The sequence below is a fragment of the Physeter macrocephalus genome, chromosome 15 (genome assembly GCF_002837175.3).
Source record: "Physeter macrocephalus isolate SW-GA chromosome 15, ASM283717v5, whole genome shotgun sequence".
NCBI classification, from domain to species: Eukaryota; Metazoa; Chordata; class Mammalia; order Artiodactyla; family Physeteridae; genus Physeter; species Physeter macrocephalus.
In genome coordinates, this window is record NC_041228.1 from 42,464,624 (window position 1) to 42,492,256 (window position 27,633).

The following is a 27,633-nucleotide window of genomic DNA, read 5'->3' on the forward strand; positions in this document are numbered from 1 at the left end:
AACTTTACAAATAGGGCAACTGATGCTCAAGAGAAGTGAATTGCTATCATAAGCAGCAAGAGCAATACTAGAACTGTGTTTTTTTTCTCCCAGCTACAAATACCAAGATTAAATACTGAGAAAATAAAAATGCAATGATAGCCTCAGTTTTTTAAGAATATCAAATTATTTAGGATTTTAAAATGTTTTGAATATTTTACTTAAAAACTAAGTAAATTTATCACTTAGGGCTATTTCCATGAAGCAGTGCTTTGTTAAGAACAGAACCATGAATAACAAAGTCAAAAAAGCTTTCTGGAAAGTCGTTTATTTTTCTGTTATCATCTTTTTGTGATAATCCCAAATGATCATTTCTTAATTTTTATATGCCTGACTGGGATCTATGAAATAACAGAAGTACAATTCCCCATCCAAAGAATAAAAGCATCAGACATACTGAAAGGCTCTGATTAAATTGTTTTATATTTTCAGGAACAAGAGTGACTGTACACTCTTTTATTGATTAGATGGTAATGTGATAAAAGCTTTATAGAATTTTTACTGATTTATGGTTTTCCATGATGTTTTTTAGGGCAACATTCCACCAAATCATAGCTCTGCAAAAGTTGTAGTGCCATATATAGCGCTTTAGTATGACAGTGGCTTCGTTTTAAAACCAGAATCAAGCTGAATGTAGCTTTCTAAAGCTAAAATTTATGCTTTATGTATAGTTGTAAAACACCAATATCCTAGTGTCCTGTTATTGTTAAGAGTGACTATAATACTCTCATTGAAAAGTAAATTTATATATTGAACGATGAAACTTCAGGCTGTAGTAGAAGTGAAAAAAAAAAAAAGAAAACTTGGCTTTTTGATTAAAGCTTTATGGAACAGAATTTGTATTTCATCAGAATGACTATCTAGGACCCTTTTCTGGTATTGAAAGCATGGTGTCTTAACCTAAAGGAAGGAAGTGGAATTGTTAGATTTTTGTTGTTGTTGTTATCTATTTAACCAGTGTAACCTCAACTAGGTATAGTGCATTAATATGAAATACTTCTGAAATACATAATCTTTTTTAAAAAATGGAACCTTTACAAAATGATCACATACTGCTAGATAGAATGTTGAAATGACTGGTGTGTAATATTTTTTAAAACCTTCATTTTTGGTCAGCATAAATTTCCTTTAATAATTTCTCCATTTCCAGTAGGATTTCATTTCATTTCAAGCCAGTATAAAGTTTTACAGTTTTAGTCATTCTGGATTCCAAGTCATTTAAGATGAAAATGGAAATGCAAAGTTTACTTAAGAAATTTAATTTTCTTCTTCTGTAACATCTAAGTCTTCATCCTCTTCATCATCTTCTATTTGTTGATCCTTTCTTAGTCGACAGGTGGATACCTGTTAAAAGTTAAAACATTTTAAAAAATACTAACTAAAAAATATTTTTACATGCTTGGTATCTTTTTAATAGGCCCTGATAGAGAAGTACACATAGAACAAATATTTCAGAAAAATGTCCATAAGTAGTAATTTTTAGTAATGAAAATTCCCTATGAATTATTGTATTTTAAGGTTTGAAAACATGCAAAAGTTTTTCATTCATGTTATTTTTTGAAGAAAAATGTGAAATTAGCCATTTGATTCCAGTTGGGTACCAGTACTTCAGTAACTGACTTTCAGAGAAAAGTATAGTCTCCGTATATTATAAATGTCAAAAAATATTTTAAGTTAAACAATTCTTAGGTCACAGAAACAGGTATCTGAATGAGAGTCATTAAAGGGATGGCAAGAACACAAGGATATTTCAGTTAGGCAACTGAAATATTAAACTTTAAAAATAGTGTGATTTAAATGTAATGAGTTGAGAATCTGAATTCACTGCTTGGCTTTAAGTCCTGACTGTTGCCACTTGGGTCATCCTGCTTCAAACTTTTCTGAGGGTGATTATGCCTCCCAGGGGACATCTGGCAATGTCTGGAGACACCGTTGATTGTCAAATCTGGGGTGTGTGTTTGTGTGTGTGTTACTGGCATCTTGTGGGTAGAGGCTAGGGACGCTGCTCAACATCTGTACAATGCACAGGACAGTACCCCTGCCTCCCTCCCCCCTCCAAATTATCTGGCCCAAAGTTAATAGTGCTGAGGTTGAGAAACCCTGGGATTATGTATTCTAAAGTGCTACACAGATCTTGGCTAACTTAGGTGATATTATTAGCTCTAAAAGGTCAAAACTCTGCATACTATAATACTATAGTACTATAATACTAGATTTATGGAATTTATGTGCAAGGCACTTAGTACCGGAATAATAAAAATATAATTTGGTTAGGGGGAGAGATGCATAAATAAAAAGCAGTAAATAAATGCTTAGAGGAGAATCAAATGAAAACAGAAGGTACTGGGTCACACTTACCTGAAAGTTATATTTTGAAAATATTTTGCTCAATTTTAAATTTTGAGGGCTAGATATGAAAAAGGCCATAGCTTTCTAAATCAGGAGTTGGCAAGCTACAGCCCAGTTTGTGGCATTTCTGTAAATAAAGTTTTATTACAACTATTGATTTGTTCATGTATTGTTTATGGCTGCTCTTGGTTGGGGCAGAGACCATATGGCCCACAAAACCTGCTATTTTCTGTGTGGCCCCTTACAGAAAAAGGTGGATGACCCCCCTCTGTTCTAGATACCAGGTACTTCAGGCTTTCTGGATATAGAAGAAAAGAAAATTGATTCTTTACCCTAAAGATATGTGCTTCTGGATCTATGATAATGTTCAACAAAAGCCCTTTTTAGGTATCATTTCCAGTAAGCTGTGATAGTGGGATTTAAACCCTAAATAGTTTGATTTCAGAATCTGTGCTCTTCATGCTATATCAGAGAACAAACGTAGATCAGCATTTTCCTGTCCCTTCCACCTCTGCTCCCAAGTGTTCTGCTTCAGAGAGTAATATGTTACAGATGATATAAGAATTAAGAGCCGAACCTAGTGCAGTCTTCTGTTATTTTACATAAGAGGGTAAGAGAGGGTAAGTTATTCAAAGTCCTGTGACTTAAGGGAAACATTTTTAGTACTGAACAATTCCGAAGGCAGTAGCTCACATTCTTTAAATTATGGTTTCTAGCTCACCTGTCCTGTTCCAGATACACACTTAGCCGACAGTGATCTCTGAAGAGGTGACTTTGAATTTGCTCTTACGATATCTAAACGGGATGAATAATCTGGTGGATACAGAGAATTTCGGAAAACCTGTTGCAATGATAAAATGTTATAAAGTGATACTAAACAATGGAAATCTAGAAAATCATGTTAAGTTCCCCTTAGTTTAGAATTTTTTTAAGCAACTCCCCTCCCCACACTGGGGACAAAGTTTCATTTATTTATTGTAAATTTAAAACAAAAATCAAAAAAATAAAAAAATATTTTAAGTTGGAAAGATGTAAGCTAAAAAATTCTATTGAACCACCTAAGTTGCTGATGGGCCCTGAAACAATCACTTAAGAGCTTTTGCTGGTGAAACGTGAAAAGTTCCTACATTCAAAGAGTATGCAAGCCAGTGGGAAGACTAAGTCACACCTTTGATTCTTTCTGTTCTGCCTATCCTTAACTCTTTATCAGTTTAAATTCACTGATGGCTTTCACAGTACATCACAGAAGAGTAAATGGAGACACTCTAATTTATAGATTCCAATCTCACTAGGATCTGGAGTGCCATCGCTTGTCGGTTCTTTTTCCTTAAAGCAGTAGTTCCAAATTTTACTGTGGTCTTAAGCTTCCCTACCTGTAGCTCTTCCACCGTTTCTGTAACATAAAGAAGGCAAGTCTGTCAGATGTGAATTTCTTCATATTCCCTCCTTTTTTCCTCAACTCTTCACCCTATCCTTTTCCTTTTTTAAAGCAAATGTCATTCTGATTCTCTCCAAGGTGCACTTTCCCTTTAGCGAAACTTCAACAAACAAAAGCTCTCTTTCTCCAGTTTTCCTCCCCCACAAACAAGCAAGATCCGTTAAAAAAAATACTTCAAGGTATAACTTTACTTTTTAAAAAACTTCTCAAACATTCTATTTCATTTGTCAACAAACTACAATTAGGCTTTCCCCTTCCACTGAAATTGGTCTTGCTGTCAGTCACCAAAGTTGTCTTTTTGTCTTCAACTGACCTTGTCCTGAAACTTCTTTTCCATGCATGCCATCACTAAACTCTTCATGTGCTAGCTGCTCTATTTCTTCACATCCCTTTTTCTACTGCATATACCTGAAATATTTTTAAAGGGTTTCCCTTAGGCCACTTTACCTTTTTTGACGCCTTTCTCTGAAAGATCTACCCTTCCACCAATTCTCTGTAGACTCTTCTGATAGCCATATTTATGCTCTCCAGTACCTTCTGTTCTAGACCAACACTGTCCAATAGAATTTTGAGATGATGGAAATGCTTGCTGTTCTGTGCTGTCCAAAAAGGCTACTGAGCCCTAGAAATGTTTATGTGACTGACGAACTGAATTTTTAAGTATAATTTAATCTTAAATAGCCACATATGCCTAATGGCTACTATACTGGACAGTGTAACTCTGGATTCACCTTTACAGTGAAAGACATTACCAAAACCTTAGACCAAGCTAGAAGCCTGGGCATTCTCCCTAAATTTCTCACCTGAGGTAGTTCTATTTTAATTTATTGACTCTATACATCTTTAGCTTACTTAGAATTGGCATACTACAAACCAAAATATGATTTCCCTACTAGAAAACTTTGGCTCCTGGCTATTGAGAGTCTAAATACCTTAGGTGACATTCAAGGCTTACAATCACCCAAACCTACCCATTATACTTCACTTGTAGCATATATACCTATATGCAGAACATGTAATACTACTGTGACTTTGCAGTGCTGGTTCCTCAGCCTGGAATTTCAGCGCACTTATTCATCCTTCAGGAGCCAAGTCAAATGCCATCTTTTTTCTGCTTTCCCTTGTTCTCTAGTCAGTAGCTCCTATTGTTTATACCCTCAGTACAGCTTTTATCTCACTGTTTTGTAATTACATGTCTGTTTCTACAACTAGTTTTAAGTTCCTCTAGAGCAAGAAGCCTTGTTTTATCTTTGCAGTTCCTTCCAGCTTAAGATAGTAGCCTGGTAGATGAATGATGTTAACATGAACTTAATCTGGGTGTTTTGAGAAAAAACGACCCAAACTAGGGGATGTCTCTACACATTTCTTTAAACCTTAAAGAAGTGCAGGACACAAAAGGAATCAAGGGATGAAACTTAACGCAAGAGGTATGACTTGGTTTAAGGGCAATTCAGGCATGCTAATAATTAGGTTATTGAACAGTTTACTGAGGGCCCAATTATATTTTGGTGCCAGACATGGAACCTGGCATCTTGGTATGATATCAAAACTGGACGACTCAATCCACTGGTATTTGGAAGAAATATATTTTTGTTAGAACAACATTCCTTTTTAAGCTTTTCTAGCAAAGATAAAATTGGGAAATGGAAGATAATTTACAACCCTTGGGGTAAAAGTCTAAATCAGTTGAATATTAGTCTCCTACTGCAAAACAAAAGATTTACAGGAATATTAATTTATTGGCAATAATGCATTTAACAATATGGTCCAAGATCTATCTCTTCTAGGAGTGAGTCTCAAGATCTGAATATGCTCTGAACTGAATGTACAGAGGTGATATTTTGAAGGGGAATATGGGCCTGACAATACTTTTTATGTGAAGAACAAATCAGGTAAGACGGTTTCTGATAACTAGATGCAAAAAATTAGCTGCTGCCTGAATAAGTCAGGACTGCTATCTAAGAAGAACAGCAAATTATTTCTCTCTTCCTCTCTGCATATTTTCTCTACTTGTTTCCAAGAAACTTGTATTTAAAGGGTCCTTCCTCATCTTGGTAGTTGTTTGATGTAATTTTACTTTGACTTGTCCCACACAGCTTTCCCCAGACTGCTCTCTTCTCCTTTCCACAATTTCTGTATGGCATCGTAGTGATAGCTTAGGCCTATAGTTCATTACATCTTAGGGACCTTTGTATATCTATCTGAGCTCTCTGCGTGAAAGCTGTTGCCACGTATCCTACTTATCCCTCAAACTTCTGATTAAGAAATCATTCTTTGATTCTCTAGACTATTTAGAATCCTCCATCACATACACTTGCAGCACACTATATATTTTTCTTCACATTATAAAATGTAAATAGTTCACAGTATATTTTTTAAATGTCTGAACTCCTTTTAAGTTTCTGCTTTTTGACAACTTGGACCAATTCTTATAATGCTAAATCCTCGGCACTTAGAATGGTGTCTGGCATATAACAGATGCTCAATAAACAGTTGATGAATGTACTTTTTATGAGTAAGCACTATAAGTATCTCCATTTTAGAGATGAGGAAGCTGAAGCATGAAAAAGTTAACTTGCTCAATACTGCCCCATTAGAAAAAATGGGGAAGTTCATACTCAAAAACACATCTACCACACAGCCCTGAGATCTTGAATTTTTTTTAATGAATCCTACAAGCTACCTAGCTAGCTGATGAAGAACAGTGGTGAGAGAAGTGGTAACGGAAGTGATGTGACAAAAAAGATATCTAGGACCTCTGGAATGAGAAGGAAAATCTTGGGGTCCAAAGGGCTTGAAGGAACTTTTAGTGACTTTAATGACAAATGTATTGGGTCAGGGGTATTAGAGAAAGCAGAATGCAAATACTTGTAAAGGGAACTTAAGTCTTGTAGGAAAAGCGGGGGATCAATTTTGAACCTGCCACTCAATATAGTGTTGTTTCTTGTAGGAAATGGTTCATGTCACTCATCAAGAACCACGCTTCTGGCAGTATAGATAGGATAAAAACACCATGTCTATAGTCAAACTTCGGGTTTGGCTCGCAGCTTTGTTACTTACTAGCTATGGGATCCTTTGGGAGGTTCCTTAACCTCACCGTGCCTGTTTTCTCATCCACAGAAGTGAGGATAATAAATACTTTTATTAAAGTTGATGGTAGGGTTAAAATAATACAATGAAAATGCACAGATCAGTAGCTGGTTCAGAGTAATCACTATATAAACATTTGCTACTTTTACAAATTACAGATAAAAGCTTGATCTATTTTTTAAAAAAATAGGATATAAGAAGGAGTAAAAATTTAGAAAACTTAGCTTTAGTATTTGGAGGGAATAGACACTTAAGAAGCCATCTACTAACAAACAGTAATAGAAATACGATCATGTATGCTTAACAGGTAAAACTGAGATCAGATTTCGGCACTGGAAAATGTATATACACATACTAAAACATGTACTTTTCTTCATTTTGGCCAAGCTATAATCTGGTTTTACTGAATTCAAGTTTCTTGGAAGCAGTAGAGTAGTGGGAAGTGAAGGCCCAGGGGATCTCTTTATAGATAATTTAGTTAAAAAAAAAAAATGGAATCTTCAAAATTATGAAATGACAGACACGCTCAAATTCTATCACTTATTAATACAAAATTCTGGTTATATCTTGAGTGTACATGGCCTTTTTCACTTCTGTAGACAGAGTATATCTCGAATATTTTATCTATTTCAGCAAAAATACTTTGCCTTTTTTTCCCCTTTTGGAAGGTAAGATTGTAGGACATGTAACTCTTCAGGTGAGCTTGCTGAAACCAGGCTTTGATATTTAATTGCTCTAATGTTAGCTGGCCAGTAAGATTTATTTGCATTTAACTATCAGTACAAAGCAAACCTACATTTATTTCATAGCTTACTGATTAAGTCCCACAAAACTAGTTAGAAGCCAGATTCTGCTATTTACTAGCTAAGTGGCCAAGGGCAAGTTAAGTTTACTTAAAACCTCTACACGTTTCTTTAGTTGTAAAACGAGAATGATAACAGTACCTACATCACAGGAGTGAGAGAGAAAATGCATGTAAAGCTTTGGGTGTTGTGGCATAAACACTCAAATGTTAGCTCAAATCAATATATGCTATTTTTAGCATATGTAAGTGACATATCACTAGTCAAAATGATACATTATTTCACGTAATGGCTTTATTTCTATGTTTTACTAGATATTAATCCTTGGATTAATCCTTGGAACTCTACCATGGTTAATTTGAACAGTTAAAAAATAAATAGAAATAAATAGAAAGTCTTACAGGTTCAGCGATTTGGAATTGCATACAATAACATCTAAATCATGTAGTGTTCTAATTTAAGATATTTTTTACCCAAACTAATGCTTTCTTTTAAACATTTCCATATCAATAGAAGAACTGAGCTTAGATGGACATAGTCTTACCTCTAAATCTTCTTCTTCATCAATCTTTTGTATATTTTGGTAGGCAGCAGTGTAGACCTCTAAAGCTTTGCCGTGAAATAACATTTCGATAGTGATAAATTCTGAAAATATAGTCTAAAAAAACAAGGATTTGAATTTAAACAATCATATAAACTGCTTCATGAATTTAGTAAATTTATTCCTTACTATATAGTCTTGGCATTTTATGAGATACAGAGGTATCTTTTTCCACAGGGCAGATGAAGTACAAAAGATAACTGGAATAAAAATAGTTGCAAAGACCTTCTGCAGCAAAACTTTCAAATTACACAAAATATTTCCTATCTTATTATTTACTTCCCTTTTTTAGTCGGTTCTTCTATTAGATATTTATGATTTTAAAAAAGATTTGACTGAAATGTATGTCATTACGTACTCTGTTGCTCAGTGCCTATAAGTATTAGCTAAAGCAGTTTAGTTCTGAAGCTGTTTTTTTTTAGCAACTCCAACTGATGTTTAAAAGAATGTTTTTTAGGCAAGGATTCTAGCCCATCATATTTATATGATACTTGTATTCTCTAACCACAAAGGGATTACTTGGTAATAATGATATTCCTACTACTGATAATAGCACCATACATTTGCATAGAGCCTTCCAGTTTACAAATATATGACTTATCCCGTGTTGCTCACAGCTATGTTAAGACTTGGATCTGATTCTTCAGTTATAGCTCTTGCTCATTGTACTGTGCTGTTCTCAATGGAATCAGTCATTTCCTTCGCAAATAAACTACAGGTAAACTCTATGAGCATGATGAGGACAGCTTATGGTAGGGAAGGTCATGAGCAAAGAGAATGAATACAGATGTGCATGTTGATCTAAGCAGAGGTGAGATAATCGGTAGGTAAGGAACGTATACAAGCCAGACACGTTTTCAATAAAATAGGATCTATCCTTTTGCTATCTTGTCCCTTATCAATAAAATATCAGAGCATTAATGTAAAGAGAAGTGGGCAGAATAAGAATAGGATAGAAAATACTCAAGCATTGTCCCTTAAGGGGCAATATAGATGACATGGGTTAGGCTAGAAGGCAATAGTCAAATACTCATTTTCCTTCATTTCTGCTCTCCTGTGCTAACCACCCAGATAGGAGTGGTCCTGCACCTTGGAAAGTAGCCATACAGATATCCCTTAGTGTCCTGTGATTTTTTTTTTCCCTCTCCATCTCCATTCTTAAGGATTAGAAAAATATTTAAGGGAGAACTAACAGGCTTCTGATTGCTACTCAGTGGAAATAGATCTGTAGTTGAAAGTAACCCTTCTGAGCTGCCAAGCTCATATGTAGGGCTAAATGCAAAGACTGGGCTCTGAGATAAATGACTTATAACTATAACTGACAATGACCTTTACTGTCACTTCATATAGGTCACAAAGTGCTCTGGTATACTGGACTGGCAAGTGACTAATAAACAGCATTATGCCAAGGTACAACTTTGGATTCCACACCAAGAATCTCCAGATACCTAGGAATACCTTAGAGGTAGAATGGCTTTTGACTAGCGCTGGTACTTCTCTTGTCAGTCTTCCTAAGATAGTTGACTAGCTAGAAAGTAAAGGGTTAAGCTTAAATCACTCAAGTAAGTTGGGTATTACTCCTATTTTTAAATAGTTCTACAAATGAACATTCTAAATCTTTGATAGACTGGCACACTATTTAATAACTAATGAAATCCAAACATTTACAGCCTTATTACACCTAAATCTGTAGGTTTAGGCTTAATTCAAGTCTATTCCACTGTGGTAACTTTGAGGAATATGGAAAAAATTCAGAATAATTTAAAATATTTTTTGAATATTTGAATATAGTTATTAAATCCCTCATGCCAAAATCTCTGAATGTGATGTCATCTCTGAACTAACAAATTCTTAATAATAGCATTTTATAGGAGTTGTAGTCCCCTTAGCTCATAAGTAAGCCCTGAAAATATGTTGATATGTCTGTCACTGAAGAATGATACATTATTTAGGTTTATCCATATCCTCTGATAAGAGAATCTATTACACTCTCATTTTAAAAGACAGAGCTCAACTTTGAGTCTGTTAGCATTTTGCAATCTCAAAATTTAGTTTCAATTAGTGATAAAAAACATTTTAAGAAGTAGCTTTAATTAGTAAATGGCTATTATTTACTACTTGGAACATGAGTGAAAAATCACTCTCAAGTTTTGTGATACTTTGGTTTAATCCTTTATGGTTTGACCTTTTATTTCTTGACAAAACATATACTATATATCTATTTAAGATGGGAATGGCCCTGTTAACTCTTCTGTCAAAAACAGTGATGGAGAATCTGGCATTGCTAAGGCAGTATTCCAGACTTGGAATTTTTGACCCAAGAACCATGAAGCCTTAAGATTATCACAGAGGACAGTTATATCCCTGAGTATAGTAAGGAGGAAAAACTACCAGTTATACTTTTTTTTCTAGCTATTGATAGAATTTCATAAAACATGGGAAAATGGGCAGAAAGGAGGAGGATAATAGCAAGGAAGAATTAGATGACAACTGGTATAAGAAAGAACATAAAAACATTGTTTTTAAAATAAAATAATTTCAGTGAGTCACCAGAAAGGTGGTGGAACTTTGAAAGATCCATTCATATTTAGAAAAAATTTTCCTCAAATAAACATAGCTTTCAATGATCTCATGTGATCTGCTAATCTGGAATGGGTCAGTATGGTCAGGGACAGAGGCATTCACGCATTACATTTTTTCCTCCTTTTCAATTTTATTTTGTGTGACTAGAAGGCCATTTGGGTACGTACTTATTAATTTTTATTGGTGGGGGGGTGGGGGAGCTAATAAGAAATTCTCTACCCATCGGCAAGTATTCTGCAAAGCAGGTAGCCTAGTAGTTTAAAATAGGGGCTCTGGATTAAGATAAACCTGGGTTCAAATCAAGATGGAAACAAATCAGCTGTGTAATATTAAACAGTTTGTTCTTTTTCCTTAATTTCAAGATCTTAGGTTTGCCTTAAGGATTAAATGTAATCCAAGAAAAGGTACAGTATGGTAACTGGCTTAGAGTAAGTGCTCAGCACAAGTTTGCTGTTTTTACTGCCCAAGGAGTAAACCAGCTAAATTAGAAACTGTTCTTTATCATAACATTAAAGCCTCCATCTGGTTTAATTAGAAAGCAGGATATTTAACAAGTCATAAAAGGTCTTGTTAATAATTTTGGCAAATAAAGGGGAAATGACAGCTCTCCAGAGTAGAGGCTGTTTAATAAATGATGTCAGGAGAACTTTCTATCCATTAGAAAATAATAAAGTTAGATATCTACCTCATACCATATGCAAAATACAACTGCATAAAATAAAATATTAAAAAATCATACAAATACTAGAAGAAAATATGAGCAAATAATTACATAATCTTGGGATGAAAACTCCTTTCTAAGTGTGACACCAAGGCAGAAATCAAAAAGGAGAAGATCAATAGATCTGGCAGCAAAAATAAGACTTTACGGTGGTAAAAACATACCATAAGCAACAAAATGGGAAAATATATTTGCAACATATCTTCTCTTTAATATAATGAGTTAATTTTCTCAATATAAAGAATTTTTACAAATTAATAAGAAAAATGCCAACACGATAAAAATATAGGCTAAGGTCAAATGTGAGTAATTTACTAAAGAAATAAAATGTGTCATTAAATATATGAAAAAATACTCTGCCTCAACAGTAGTAACTGTAGCAAATTAAGATGATACTGATTTTTCACCTATTAGATTGGCTATTATTAAAAATACTACTACTCGTCATTGTTACATTGGTGTGCTCATGTAAGGTTCTGCAGAAATGTTAACTAGTTAAAGCTTTGTGGACAGAAGTTAAAAACAGCTATCCAAATTGAAAGTGTGTATGCTCTTTGAATGAGAATGCCACTTCTAGTAATTTATCCCAAAAGAATAACTGGACCGGAAAAAAGGCTGATGTTTAATGATGCAATGAGATCTAAAATTGCAAAAATAATCTAGATGTCCATCAACGAGGGCTGGTTAAATAAACTGATATATCCATATAGCAAAATACTATAAGAGGATGCCATAACGGACAATATGGATCTTTGTTTCCTCAGCACAAATATATCTATGATATATTAAATTTTAAAAAGAAATGCTACATATAGTGTGGTCCCATTTAAATAAAACTGTATAGTGGTAATAATATTACCTTTCTCATAGGACACTATGAGGAGGAAATGAGTTTATCCATATAAAATGCTTAGAATGTGTGACATAGGTAATGTCTAAGAAATATTTGTTGTTGTTATTATTCTTAGTATATTTCTTGTGTATATTTCATAGAAAGTCTGGAAGGATATAAACCAAAATGCTCACGGCTTATTTCTGAGCAGTGAAATTATTACATTTTTCTCAATTTTATGAAAAAAAAGTCATGGTGATTTCATATTTATTTATAAGAAAAATAAAGTTACTAAAAATTAAGTTTTGAAGCTATTTCTTGCTCACGTCAGCTACTTTACCAATACTGAATTCCTGTCCCTATCTGTTCCAGGAGTGACCCCTGGTCAAGATCGTTTTCATAGGTCGAAATTCTCTTGACACCAAATAACTGATGACTTTTTCCATTACATGGGAAACAAATAGGATTGTGAGTTTTCTTCCCCGTTCTACACAACTAAGTTCATACCAGCTTTTCTCAGAATGACAGATTCTTTGCAAGGTTCCTATCAAAAGTCTTTTCCTAAAAATTGTGCTACCTTACTAATTAACACTGCTGCTAAAATTCAGATGGACTTGTCAATTAAACCCCACCTCAAACACAGTTAATACAGTTATGAGCAGTGCTCACTACTGCCAATCATTTCTACCCCCAGGGAGGTTAAAGAAAGACCCAGAAGCTCTGCCTCCATCTGAAGCAGTAGCCTGGTAACAGGTACAATAAGAATGTTCTTAAAAAAAAAAAAAATGTTTTGTGTCTGCTTCTCCCAAAACATGAGCGGGATAACAGTTTTGACTTTTCCAGGAATTTATCTCACAAACAGAAGTGTTTGTCAGATATGGTAAAATCAACGTGGCAATATCTGAATATTGTTTTTGTTAGAAACAAGGGGATGGTAAAGTAACCCTTCTGATTGATTTTCGAGGCTTTTGGGTATAGGATCTGTGCATCCCTCTTTATCGTAAAACATCTCAAATGACGCCTAACTTGGAAAAGGAACAATTTGACAGTAAGGAGGAAAGACATACAGAACAGAGATTCATAACCTTAACAGACTCTGGTATTAATCTCTGGAACTCAAATTTCTGGGAGTTTGCTAGAGTCATGGGGGCCTGTATTAAAAGTGTACACTTTCACAGGGCTTCCCTGGTGGTGCAGTGGTTGAGAGTCCGCCTGCCGATGCAGGGGACACAGGTTCGTGCCCTGGTCCAGGAAGATCCCACATGCCGTGGAGCAGCTGGGCCCGTGAGCCATGGCCGCTGAGCCTGCACGTCCGGAGCCTGGGCTCCGCAACGGGAGAGGCCACAACAGTGAGAGGCCCGTGTACAGAAAAAAAAAAAAAAAAAAAAAAAAAAAAAAAAAAAAAAAGTGTACACTTTCATAGATGACATGCTCTTGTACGTAGAAAATCTTGAGGAATCTGCAAAAAACTATCAGACCTAATAAATGAGTTCTGCAAGGTTGCAAGATATAAGATCAGTACACAAAAATCAACTGTATTTCTGTGCACTTGCAATGAACAATTGAAATCAAGTAAACAATTCCATTTACAGTAGCATCAATAATCATAAAATACTTTGGAAGAAGTTTAAGAAAAGCGCAAAACCTACACTTTGAAAATTATAAACATTGTTAAAAGAAATTAAGGATGATTTAAATAAATGGAAAACCAGCTCATGTTCATGGATTTGAAGAATTAATCTTAAGATGGCAGTACTCCTCAAATTGACCTACAGATTTGATGCAATCCCTGTCAGCATCCCAGCTGACTTGTAGAAACTGACAAGCTGATTCTAAAATTCATACCGAATTACAACAGATCCAGAATAGCGAAAACAATCTTAAAAAGGAACAAAATAGAACTCACACACCCTGATTTTAAAAGTTACTACAAAGCACTGTTAATTAATCAGGACAGTGTGGTACTGGCATAAGGACAGACATAGATCAATAAGAATGGGAGTTCAGAAACAAAACCATGTCAACTGATTTTCAACAAGAGTGACTAGACTTCAATGAGAAAAGAACAGTCTCTTCAATAAATGGTGCTGGAACAACTGGGTAGTCGGTCACATGCAAAAGAATGGGGTTTAACACCTTCAGTTCACATGATACAGAAAAATTAAATGCATCAAAGACTTAACAATGAAAACTATAAAAGTGTTAGAAGAAAACAGGGATAAATCTTTATAATCTCAGATTTGGCAATGGATCCTTAGATATGACACTAAGAGCACAAACAACAAAAGAAAAAGATAAATTGGACTTCATCAAAATTAGAAAGCTTTGTGCTTCAAGGGACACCATCAAGATAGTGAAATGAACTCAGAGAATGGAAGAAAATAACTGCAAAACATATCTGATAAGGGATCTGTATCCAGAATATATAAAGAATTCTTAAAATGCAGTAAAAAAAGATAATCCAATTAAAAGATCTGAATAGACACTTTTTTCAAGAAAGATATACAAATGGCCATAAGCATCAGCAGGAAAATGCAAATCAAAACCACAATAAGATACCACTCTACACCCACTAGGACGGCTATAATGAAAAAGTCTGATGAACAACAAGTATTGGTGAGGATGCAGAACAATTGGAACCCTCATATACTACTGGTGGGAAAATACAATGGCACAGCCACTTTGGAAAACAGTCTGGCAGTTTCTCACATAATTAAAGATAGAGTTACCATATGAACCAGCAATTCAACGGGTTATATGGTTGAACTGAAATGAAATGTCCAAGAGAAATGAAAATATGTCTATACAAAAACTTGTCCATGAATGTTTATATCATTAATCATAATAGCCAAAAGGTAGAAACAATCCAAAAGTCCATCAGCTGATGAAAAGATAAACAATGTGGTTAATATCCATACAATGGAATATTATTCTGCCATGAAAAGGAATGAGATGCTGATACATACTACACTATGGATAAACCTTGAAAGCATGCTAAGTGAAAGAAGCCAGTTACAAAAGCCATGTATTTTATGTTTCCATTCATATGAGATGTATGTTCAGAATAGCCAAATCCAAAGAGACATGAGATTAGTGATGGTTGCTTAGGCTGGGGGTGAGGGCTGGGGGAGCAGGAAGGTAGAAGTTAAAGTGTACTAGGCCTCACTTTGAGATGATAAAAATGTTCTAAAATTGAGTGATGATGGTTGTACATATCTGAACACACTAAAAACCACTGAGCTGTACATTTTAAATAGAATTGTATGGTATATGAATTATCTCTCCATTTTTAAAATAGTAGGTTTTTTCCTGTCTTTTTTTGTGACCACCACAAGACTTCCCTCTTGCAGGGTCATGATATAGCAGGCCAAGAGAGAAGCTTGGAAGCCCTTTTCTTCTCTATGCACCCTCCACTGTGCAGTCCCTTACTCCATGTCCTACTGATTCAGGAAATCCCAGGTCGTAGGAATTGTAGTTGGGAATTCTGCACTCACTGTCCCTGCCCGTTTTGCAATTGGTGATGCTCATGGGATTAAAAACACCTGTAGAGTTGGCCAGCATGCAGATGGAACACTGAAGTGAGCCTAAAGATCAGAGACACAGATTGCCATGTGTAAAAGAGAAGTTTTTAGGCATGAAGAACAGTGGTAGAGTGAGGAATCAGGCTCCCAAGTCACTAAAGAAGCCCTTACTTAGGTGGCAATGAATCAGACATACCTCACAAGTCTCCAATCTCATTTTTCAGATTAAAGCTAATTATTTTAATCTTCCTTCCCTTCTTCCTCAATTTAGGAGAGGACGTCAGCAGTTGTAAAATGTTACGCCCTGCCCACACTCTCCTACGTCGGTAAATGGGTTTGTCTCAGGGCAGCTCCTGAGGTGCTCTTCCTGAGTAGCAATCTACACAGCAGAGCGCAGAGTGAATTGAAAGGCTTAAATTTTTTTTTTTTTTTTTAAATCTTCAGGAGCAAAGTAGAGACCTTTGAGGCTGGCTATCAGAAAAATCAAAGTTCTGAAATCCTATGAAACTATGATAGGAAATTTAAAAAAAATAAAAGGGCAAATGAATGTTGTTTCATGGATTGTAGAGAGGAATGATACAATTAAGTGGCAGATAATGCCTATTTTATTGATAAGAACATAACTTTTGAAAGCAGGATATTTTCTCTGTTAATAAGTTATTAAAATGACAAAAAATACTTTAAAAGCTGTTCCAGGAAAATTTGCAGTGAGCCAAAAGGCATCCTTAGATGACTTGTTTTAAAGGACATAAAGTGATCATAAGTAATCCTCCAAATCTTTCCAAGATGCCTATGAGAAAGTCACTGAAGACCTTCTCAAGTCCATGATCCTGAATGTCTACTGATGTGTTATAATGTCAATTCTTGTGACACCATACCATGGTGGATGCAAGTTTATGTGGTTAGCTACTCTTAATTATTTGATAATATGTAGGTATTAGAAACCTATAAGCTATAAAAATTAGTGATAGTGTATCATAATGGAAAGCACAGATTTTTAAAATACATAATTGGTTTATAGTTCAGACTTGGCTATGATACTTCAGAAAAGTTACTTTATATCTCTGCTTAATTTTTTTCTTTTTTACATAATATATGATAACACCACCTCACTTTCATGGGGTTGCTGTAAAGATTAAAAGATAATTTATATAAAGTGCCTGAAGCCATACCTGATACATAAAAACATAATAAATGTCACTTTTCTGTGATTAACACTATTTGTAATAACATTTGACTATCTGGTCTCTGACTGGGAATGGAGCCCCTTTAAATACCATTGTTTCCATAAGAAAATAACATTGATATATTTTTGTTTACATCTTTTTCACACAGACTATTTATGGACTAAAAAAAATCAGTAATTTAAATTTGTCATAAATTTAAATAAAAAATAAGGTTAGAAAACATATTTTGAACCTTAACAGTTACTTTGTTACCTTTATATCCTTTATTTTCTGCTTTTCAAAGCTGTCAATAGTCTCCTCCAGATGGCGAGTTGTTCGAGCAGCATCCATTGTGGCCCTTTGTAATTCAGTTTCTGCCTACAAAAGTGTCCCCGCCAAAGTACAGGAAAAACTCAAGTCAGAATCCATTAGACTGAGTCTTTTTGTAAACGCTACCTGCGGTACTGGCTTTTTGCCATAACAGTGTCAATCATTCAAAATATATTTTACCACATAAAATAAAACTATCTATACGATAAGCACATGCAGAATAAAGAACTTTAAATCTATCAGGTGACATGATTCATGATCTCAAAAGAAAGCAAAATTCCTTCCCTTTCTGCATACAAAATCAATTTTTTTCCTATATCACCCTTAGATGATTTACTGTAAAACAATTTTCTATATTTTCTACTGCTTTCACATATTTCACTGTCTCTGCCATTTATCATACTCTCCTTTTCTCCTCACTATCTCTCTCCCCTTTAACCCTTTCTCCCCCCAAATACTTAAGTATTTTCAATCTTCTAGTTCTCCAAATGCATGAAATGTTTCTACTTCTGTAATGTCCTAATCAGGTAGAGTAGAATATACACTACACATATTTATTTCAGCATGGATTTTCTATTTGTATATCTTCTTATAAGCTAACAATATTACACTGTTACTACTTAGTTAATGCCTATTACAAAAAATATATACCAGCAACTAATAAATTAGATGGAAAATCTAATGCTTTCCTTCAAAGTACTCATACTATCTAGATCCATGTTGTACAATCAATATGGTGGCCACTAGCAACATGTAGCTATTTACATCTAAATTAATTAAAATCAAATGTAAATTAAAAAACTGGTTACTCTAGTTGCCATTTCAAGAGCTCAGTAGCCATATATATAGCTAGTGGCTACAGTGCTGTAAAGTGCAGAACATTTCCAATCTAATCATGTATTTCTCTTTAAAAAAATCACCTCTTCCTTAAGGACAACAGTTTACCCCAAAATATTTAAAGTTTTTTGTTAAACAATAACATATTTTTAAAAACAGGCCCAATTTTCTGATTAAATTCTAATAATGTTCTGTTTCCTATGTTAGTATTATGTTTACTCAAAAGTATCACATATCATCATCTTAATATTTACTCCATAGGAAAAATTTGCAGTTGTGAATCAAAGTTTTGTGACACATAATATTATGTCATTTAAGCCTTTGCTTTCTTTTTCAAGAAAACGTATAAATTGAAATAAGTAAAAAGGTTTACTATAGGGGTCCATCTCTTCACACATCACTTTATTACCCACCTGTGACTGAAAATTTTCATAAAGGAAAAAAATACATTTCAAATAGAACAATTTCTTCCAATAAATTAAAATCATATTCTATTATAGAATTATATCTTCTTGCAATTAGATTATACATTAATCATAACTTTATATTGATTATATACTCTTACAACTAGGTTAATTCAGATATACAATTTCAAGAAACTAAGCATTTAAAATTTATTTATATATATCTCTGTGTGTGTACGTTTGCTATATAGGGTGTAAAGTTTTCTTAAAACCATGCAAACTTTTATGCTTTTAATCATAACCAGTAATCAAAAACAATTCTCTTTATTACTGATCTTCAGATTTTAAAAAATATAACTATCACAGGATTTATTATGAAAAAATTTCTAACAGTTATGATGCATGTTAACCTTTTACTAATGAGAATATTCAAGCAGACTATTTTTCTAATACTGTTCAGTACACGTGACTTGTGAAATTCTTTACCGTGACTACTTACTTTTGACTTAACATCTTTTACCTCCCCGTTTATTGACAGTTTCATTTTAAAATCTGCAAGGGTAGGTAGAGTTGGCTAAACTAGCAAAGAGCAGGGAAGCAGAAGCCACAGCTGGGACATGGGTATCTTAACCTTCTACCACACTCCAGCAACTACGATTCATTTCTTAGCTTTTACTCGGGCATAGCCACGTGCCCAAATTCGTACAGCTATTTTTAGCAAAGTGGATACAGATTTCTGTTTCTTCCTTTTGTTGAAAATTCTTCAAAATCCTATAACATACCAATTTGGGTAGGAGATACTTTTGATTAAAATACTGTGATACAACTTTATGAATAAGGATATCAGTATATTTAATGAAATTAGTCATGAGTGCAAAATGGCTTATAAAAGAGTGAGCCAGATTGGTGTTTTTCAAACTGTTGCAAGCAGCTTTTTCAGAAGCCACCAGGGGCTTTAGGGGGTCCAGGCAGAGCACTGGGATTCTTCTTTACCCCATCCTCTTATAGCAGAACTACTCTTTTATTTTATATACTGAACTTTAATGTGCTTCTTTTGAAGATCAGATGAATTTTAAGGGTCTATCCTGGTAAATACTCTATGATGCTATGATAGAATATCTTTATATTTATAGTGGATGCATTTATATGTAGACTGTCCTTTATTTCCTGGTTTCAGGTTGTCAAAATCCACTGGAGTCCTACACCTTTCCCCACTGGGCGTGGCAATTCATCTACAGCCATAATCTATTCAGTTGCTGCTTTATCTCCCCCTGTGTGAACTCCTGACCTGCTTTGTCTATGGTACAAGACAGCCTCCTCCACAGCAGTGTTTACAGCAAAGTACCAAAGTCAGAGGCATCTCTGTCTTAGGAAGACATTTATTTCCACATTGAGTGTCCATAGCAATACCCCTGAATCAATCTTACCGCCTCCTCAAGATTCCAGATGTGACATTTTTTCTGCCCTTATGTACTCTCCCCTCCTCCAAACAAAGCAGCAAAATTTTGACCTCTGGCTTGATTCTTAAAAACTGGTGATATTCCCTAGTCTCTGCCTTAGTCCATAGTTGTCAGTCATAGATTTTCCAGCATTCTCTAGTTTGTCTGACTTGCTTGAAATCCCAGCCATGTGGCTGCCCATTTTTATTACAAGGTTGGGCGTATGTATCTTTGGTCCAAAGGAAGGAGGACCAGGCTGTTGGTGCAGCCCAAAATCACTAATCAAGAGATTCCCCTCAGAAATGGAGGTGTTCTGGAACCTCAAATGTCCCCAAAGAGTCAATCCTCATGTGGTTTCTGGCAAAGGTGGGCTGTAAAAACCCTTAAGGAAGTAGGGAGGAGACATAAGGAATGGGAAAAAGAGGCAGCGGGGTAAGTTAGTACTTTATATACAACTGCACCTATCCCAGTTGCTGGCAATTAGCCAGCTGCTATTTTCTTTATTTAGTTTATTTATTTATCTATCTATCTATTTATTTATTTATGGCTGCATTGGGTCTTCGTTGCTGCATGTGGGCTTTCTCTAGTTACAGCGAGCGGGGGCTACTCTTCCTTGTGGTGCACCGGCTTCTCATTGCAGTGGCTTCTCTTGTTGCGGAACATGGGCTCTAGGTGCGCGGGCTTCAGTAGTTGTGGTGCACGGGCTTAGTTGCTCCGCGGCATGTGGGATCTTCCAGGACCAGGGCTCGAACCTGTGTCCCATGCACTGGCAGGCGGATTCTTAACCACTGCACCACAAGGGAAGTCCCTGTTTAGTTTTGAACAAGGCACATTCTAGTTTAACAAATAATCATTCTGAACAGAAGAACCTTGTTACCGTAGACACTCCTATTTAGATCTGTGTCCAGCTGTGGACCTCAATTATACTCTTGAATCTCCTGAGGGTCTTCGGCTGGAAGTCATAATTGTAGTTTCACATAGCTGTTGTTTTTTAAGATGAAGGGAATTTTACTGGGAAAAAAATTATTGTTCCTTCCTTTTCTCAAATGCAGGGCTGAGAGGGCATTGATACATTAGGATTAATGATAGATCTTTAACTTTATAAGTAATATTTAGTCATGATTGATGTAAAAAATCTTAGAATTTTGTATTCTTTATAAAAACATCTACACTTATGAGTGTTTTATATTTTGAATATCTTATGGAAAACAACATAAGACTGAATTAAGTTGTGTATTCTCTTTAAAATTAGCTAATTTCCATAGTGAGAATTTGTAAATGCATGTGTTTCTTTTCAAACTTTACATTCATATTCTTTGCACATTTAAAGTAGAAATGCATAATTTCCATATATATTTACTTCTGTACTGCATACCTTACAAAATGTTTTTTTAAAGACCCAAATTCAAAGGATACAATAACATGTCGATCAGATGGGTTTCTCTGACGTGTTCTTTCTAACTGAGTTAACTGTTTAGCTTCTCGATTCCTTGCTGTTAATGTTGCTTTGAGGTCATCCTGCAAACAGGCATTTTTTTTTGTTAATAAAAATCTCTTATTTAAGAAGTAAAATATACACTTCTCTGTTTTAAGAATGGAAGAACGCTCCCTATTTGATCCAGGCATCATTACCACAGGAATTATTACTATTGCATAATCAGTGTGTGTCTTTTTGTGTGAGACTGTGTGCATGTGTGTAGTTTAATATCCTCTCAAATAATGACACAATTTCAATGCAAAACTATATATATATTTATATATATGTATATACACACACATAAAATTTTGATTGTGGTGGTAGTTACAGATGTATACACATTTATTAAAACTCAGTGTACATTTAAAACAGGAGAATTTTATTGCATGTAAATTATACCTCAATAAAGTTGATTTAAAAAATAGAACTTTGGGAATGTAATGTATACCCTGGTGACTAGAATTAATACTGTACTGCATTTTGAAATTTGCTAGGAGACTAGATCTTAAAAGTTCTCATCACAAGAAAAAAAATTTGTTAACTATGTATCATGACAGATGTTAACTAGACTTATTGTGACCATTTCATAATATATACAAACATCAAATCGTTATGTTGTACACTTGAAACTAATATATGTCAATTATACCTCAATAAAAAAATTAAGAAAAAAACTCTGTCACATTCATTTTTAGTTTACATGTTATTGCCTGCTTTAAAACAAAAATATAAACAAATTCATTTAGTAAAATAATTTGTCCATATAGTCTTCATGAATATAAATATTAAATATTTTAAAGTTTCCATAATAAACAAAACTGCTTTATGATGCTACAGTAGTATATAAAAATACTTCCTTATTCTCAAAGTTCTAAGAACACTTCAGAATGTGTAAAAAGAATGACTAAACACTACTCTGTACCTTCTATTAAAAGGACAGTTATTGGAAACCTCATATGTTTTGCCAGAATACCTAATAATAGTAGAAAAAATGAATTTACTTACTCGTTTCATTTTTACAATGGTTCCATAAGCTTTCAAAGGTTCAACTACTTTGGCTTCAAGTCTTTCAACCTATTGAAAATTATTATAAAATATAACTGAAAAGAAACATAGACATATCAAAATTTAAATTCTGAAATAAAACCTGTGCTGTCGAACCTGAACATAATTACTACACTGATTAATATTTGAAATTTTTTAAATTAAAATGTCAGTTACCTTTATAAATAAAAGAATAACCACCAGAAATTGATAAGACTCAGAATCTAAACTCAATACATTAAAAACTGTTAAGCTGTGCAGTAGCAATAAAAGCTTTTGGTAAGTTTTAAGACACCTCAAATTTTATTACAGGTACCACCTTCAGTGTGTTTAATACTTGGATGGATACTTTACATACATTATATCCAAAATGTAAAAGCCCAACCTTCCAGATAAGAAAATCAAAGCTGAAAAATATAGCATATTGAAAACATTTAAAACAACACAATCCTCAAAAGCAAAAAAGCCTACAGACCACTTACAGAACAAGATAAATGATGTTTCTGAGCTGTTATACTGTATGGTCAATCTCTCTTTTATTTAGAATTAAACAGTTTTTCTTAAACATTATAATATTTATCAGATTTTGAGTAATTTCTCCTTTTACTAATAGCACTAGTGGAAGGCACTAAAGAAACAGATTTTTTTTTAAAGGCAAGTATATAACTATAGCATAAGAAAAATAACTCCTGGAAATTAAAATTTTCTTTTTCAGGATAGCTAATACTAGATGACATGTATTTAATTGTTTAAAATGAACATGTATTACTTTTGTAGCAGGAAAAAGGCTTTTTTTTTGATGATACAGGTTTATATAATCAGTGAGTGTATATCACTTCATACTAATTTTTGTTTAGTTTCTATAAACAGAAAGTATATGAATGTTTCATTTTAAAAAATTTTAGGAAAATGGAGAAGATCAAGTTCTCATTGAGCATTTAAATATTAGGAATCCTAAAATCAAATCCATGAATACTCAGGATTATTTATTCCATTTCAAATAATCCATACACTGATTATTCAGTGGAAAGAATAGCCAAGTCTTTTTTTCTGTTCTCCTTTTTGTAGCCTACCTTTTTGTTCATTGTTCTTTAGCACCTCCACCATTTGGTAAGCAAGTGAAATAAAAAGAACAAATGTAAATCAATTCAGTTTGCTATTTGATAAACAGCATAAAGGTTTTCTAGAAAGGGGCACTGAAATTATTGGCTAACGTAGGGTTCTAGTATTATCTGTGAGTATAAACTACTTTTGAAACATTAAGTTCCCAGTTACACATAACTGAGAGTTGCTTGTTTATTACAGAATAAATATCATATGACAAGAACGAAACATTTTCCCCCAAAGTACCCCCAAAAGTAATTACTACTCAAATTTCTGTATGATTAGCAGTTATAGGTTCAAAGATCATTATCTTCTTTTTGATTTTGAGGTTTTTTTGATAATTGAAATTTCTGTTTTGGGCTTTTAAAAAGGAAGAAAATCACTGATGAGAAAAGGACAAAAGAAGCAATGCAGCTCTAATTGGGCAACTTCTGACAAGTTAAAGTAAAAATTTCTGACCTGTGTCTTGAATCCTGAAGTAAATATAAGTGAAAGTGCTGATGAGGTATTAAAGTAAATGGGCTTTAACTTTATGATGCTACAGTAGTATATAAAAATACTTCCTTATTCTCAAAGTTCTAAGAACACTTCAGAATGTGTAAAAAGAATGACTAAACACTACTCTGTACCTTCTATTAAAAGGACAGTTATTGGAAACCTCATATGTTTTGCCAGAATACCTAATAATAGTAGAAAAAATGAATTTACTTACTCGTTTCATTTTTACAATGGTTCCATAAGCTTTCAAAGGTTCAACTACTTTGGCTTCAAGTCTTTCAACCTATTGAAAATTATTATAAAATATAACTGAAAAGAAACATAGACATATCAAAATTTAAATTCTGAAATAAAACCTGTGCTGTCGAACCTGAACATAATTACTACACTGATTAATATTTGAAATTTTTTAAATTAAAATGTCAGTTACCTTTATAAATAAAAGAATAACCACCAGAAATTGATAAGACTCAGAATCTAAACTCAATACATTAAAAACTGTTAAGCTGTGCAGTAGCAATAAAAGCTTTTGGTAAGTTTTAAGACACCTCAAATTTTATTACAGGTACCACCTTCAGTGTGTTTAATACTTGGATGGATACTTTACATACATTATATCCAAAATGTAAAAGCCCAACCTTCCAGATAAGAAAATCAAAGCTGAAAAATATAGCATATTGAAAACATTTAAAACAACACAATCCTCAAAAGCAAAAAAGCCTACAGACCACTTACAGAACAAGATAAATGATGTTTCTGAGCTGTTATACTGTATGGTCAATCTCTCTTTTATTTAGAATTAAACAGTTTTTCTTAAACATTATAATATTTATCAGATTTTGAGTAATTTCTCCTTTTACTAATAGCACTAGTGGAAGGCACTAAAGAAACAGATTTTTTTTTAAAGGCAAGTATATAACTATAGCATAAGAAAAATAACTCCTGGAAATTAAAATTTTCTTTTTCAGGATAGCTAATACTAGATGACATGTATTTAATTGTTTAAAATGAACATGTATTACTTTTGTAGCAGGAAAAAGGCTTTTTTTTTGATGATACAGGTTTATATAATCAGTGAGTGTATATCACTTCATACTAATTTTTGTTTAGTTTCTATAAACAGAAAGTATATGAATGTTTCATTTTAAAAAATTTTAGGAAAATGGAGAAGATCAAGTTCTCATTGAGCATTTAAATATTAGGAATCCTAAAATCAAATCCATGAATACTCAGGATTATTTATTCCATTTCAAATAATCCATACACTGATTATTCAGTGGAAAGAATAGCCAAGTCTTTTTTTCTGTTCTCCTTTTTGTAGCCTACCTTTTTGTTCATTGTTCTTTAGCACCTCCACCATTTGGTAAGCAAGTGAAATAAAAAGAACAAATGTAAATCAATTCAGTTTGCTATTTGATAAACAGCATAAAGGTTTTCTAGAAAGGGGCACTGAAATTATTGGCTAACGTAGGGTTCTAGTATTATCTGTGAGTATAAACTACTTTTGAAACATTAAGTTCCCAGTTACACATAACTGAGAGTTGCTTGTTTATTACAGAATAAATATCATATGACAAGAACGAAACATTTTCCCCCAAAGTACCCCCAAAAGTAATTACTACTCAAATTTCTGTATGATTAGCAGTTATAGGTTCAAAGATCATTATCTTCTTTTTGATTTTGAGGTTTTTTTGATAATTGAAATTTCTGTTTTGGGCTTTTAAAAAGGAAGAAAATCACTGATGAGAAAAGGACAAAAGAAGCAATGCAGCTCTAATTGGGCAACTTCTGACAAGTTAAAGTAAAAATTTCTGACCTGTGTCTTGAATCCTGAAGTAAATATAAGTGAAAGTGCTGATGAGGTATTAAAGTAAATGGGCTTTAACAATTTAAACAATTACAACACCACCTTCTTCCCTCCCCCCACCCCAAAGCAAAAAAAACCAAACAAACCCACAAAAAAACAAAAAACTCCACAAAATTTCACTACTGGTTTGTATGCATAATACCATGGTGATTAGAATTAATAATACTGTACTCCCCACCCCCACCCCCCGCCTTTCAATGAAACATTGGTCAACCTTCCAGAACATGGAAGCAGCAACAAAAATCTTTTGTTCATTTACTACTTATTCACTCACATTACCACTTCCATCTTCCATCTCCATATATACTTTAAAATATACCTACCTGCACACAAGACATAAATCATGCTCCTTTTCTTCCCTGGGGTACTACGTTGACTACGCCCTGCAAATAGCCACCCCATGGCCAAAAGTTGGCAAGTAAGGTGGGGAAATTCAGGACTTCAAGACACCCTAGAGTTTAGTTTGAAAACGGTAAAATCACAGGAAGCGTCCCTTTAATAGACTTACACAATGTTACCGACATGAAAAGGTACGTTTATCATCAAGAGTGTATTCGCCACTGCAGTTAGGTAGATTACAAGTCTTCAGGGCTCCTCCGTCCACTATGTCAGGGCTCATTCATAACATGACGGTGTGACCACTCCATACCTCTGCTTGTCGATAATCCTGAAGTTTGGCAAACTCGTCAGCAAAGGTTTTCAGGCCCTGCTTTAACTTCGGGGTCTCTGTAGAGGCATACACGTTGATTTCATTCACCAGGAGGTCTGCTTTGTCTCGCAGTCTGGCAGTTTTCCGCACATAAGCAGCAAAGATTTGGCACAGCTCTCCAAAGTGCTTCTCCACATTTGTGACAGCATCTTGCAGTTGTCTGGTTTGAGCATCCCTAGAGAAAAAGGTGACACAAAAAGCAAATCATTCTCATTTGAGATGAGATGGCTTCTTCTTCACGTTAATTTGATTATGCCAACATTCCCAGGGTATTTTGCAGCTTCGACGGCGCAAACCTTCAAAGATCCCACCATCTCCCAAGGCCGATCCTCCTCCTCTAGGTGCCCATTCGGGTCCTGGCCTCCACATCCCACAATGCAGACGCACTTAGAGGCCTGGCTCCGGCCGGCGGCGCCGCTGCGGGGTGGCGGCTCCCGGGGCAGCGGCTCCCGGGGCAGCTCCGCGTTGAGCTACCCGGGTGCCCGGCTGCCACCCGGCGTCTGCACCGCCCGCGGCAGTACGGGGGCCGGCGCCTGGGGAGCGTGAGGGGCGGCCACCGGGGCTCGCCGCAGCCCAGGGAGGTAGGCCCCAGAGCGCGGCGGCGACTGTCCAGCCCCCGGCCCCGCGCCGCAGCTCGGCGCGGAGGCCCACTGAGGAAGGCTCCACTCCCCCACCCGAGCCCTTGCTTGTGGCGGCCCCGGGCAGCTGCGGCCCCGGGGCTGTTACCGGTTTTATTTATTTATTTTTTTTCGGTACGCGGGGCTCTCACTGTTGTGGCCTC

General features: G+C 34.8%; 1 protein-coding gene across 1 annotated transcript in view; it reads right to left on the reverse strand.

Annotated features, from left to right (window-relative positions):
• Window positions 1-1,128: 1,128 nt before the first annotated feature.
• CIBAR1 (CBY1 interacting BAR domain containing 1) overlaps window positions 1,129-27,633 on the reverse strand; it is a 26,978-nt gene continuing 473 nt past the window's right edge. Inside the window, exons 2-9 of the mRNA XM_024115865.3 lie at window positions 26,793-27,027; window positions 24,491-24,559; window positions 21,570-21,671; window positions 18,724-18,729; window positions 17,417-17,521; window positions 8,264-8,377; window positions 3,110-3,229; window positions 1,129-1,383 (exon numbers count right to left, since the gene is read on the reverse strand). Of these exons, the coding sequence (XP_023971633.1) occupies window positions 1,297-1,383; window positions 3,110-3,229; window positions 8,264-8,377; window positions 17,417-17,521; window positions 18,724-18,729; window positions 21,570-21,671; window positions 24,491-24,559; window positions 26,793-27,027 (838 nt within the window). The 3' untranslated portion in view covers window positions 1,129-1,296. The remainder of the gene's footprint in view (window positions 1,384-3,109; window positions 3,230-8,263; window positions 8,378-17,416; window positions 17,522-18,723; window positions 18,730-21,569; window positions 21,672-24,490; window positions 24,560-26,792; window positions 27,028-27,633) is intronic.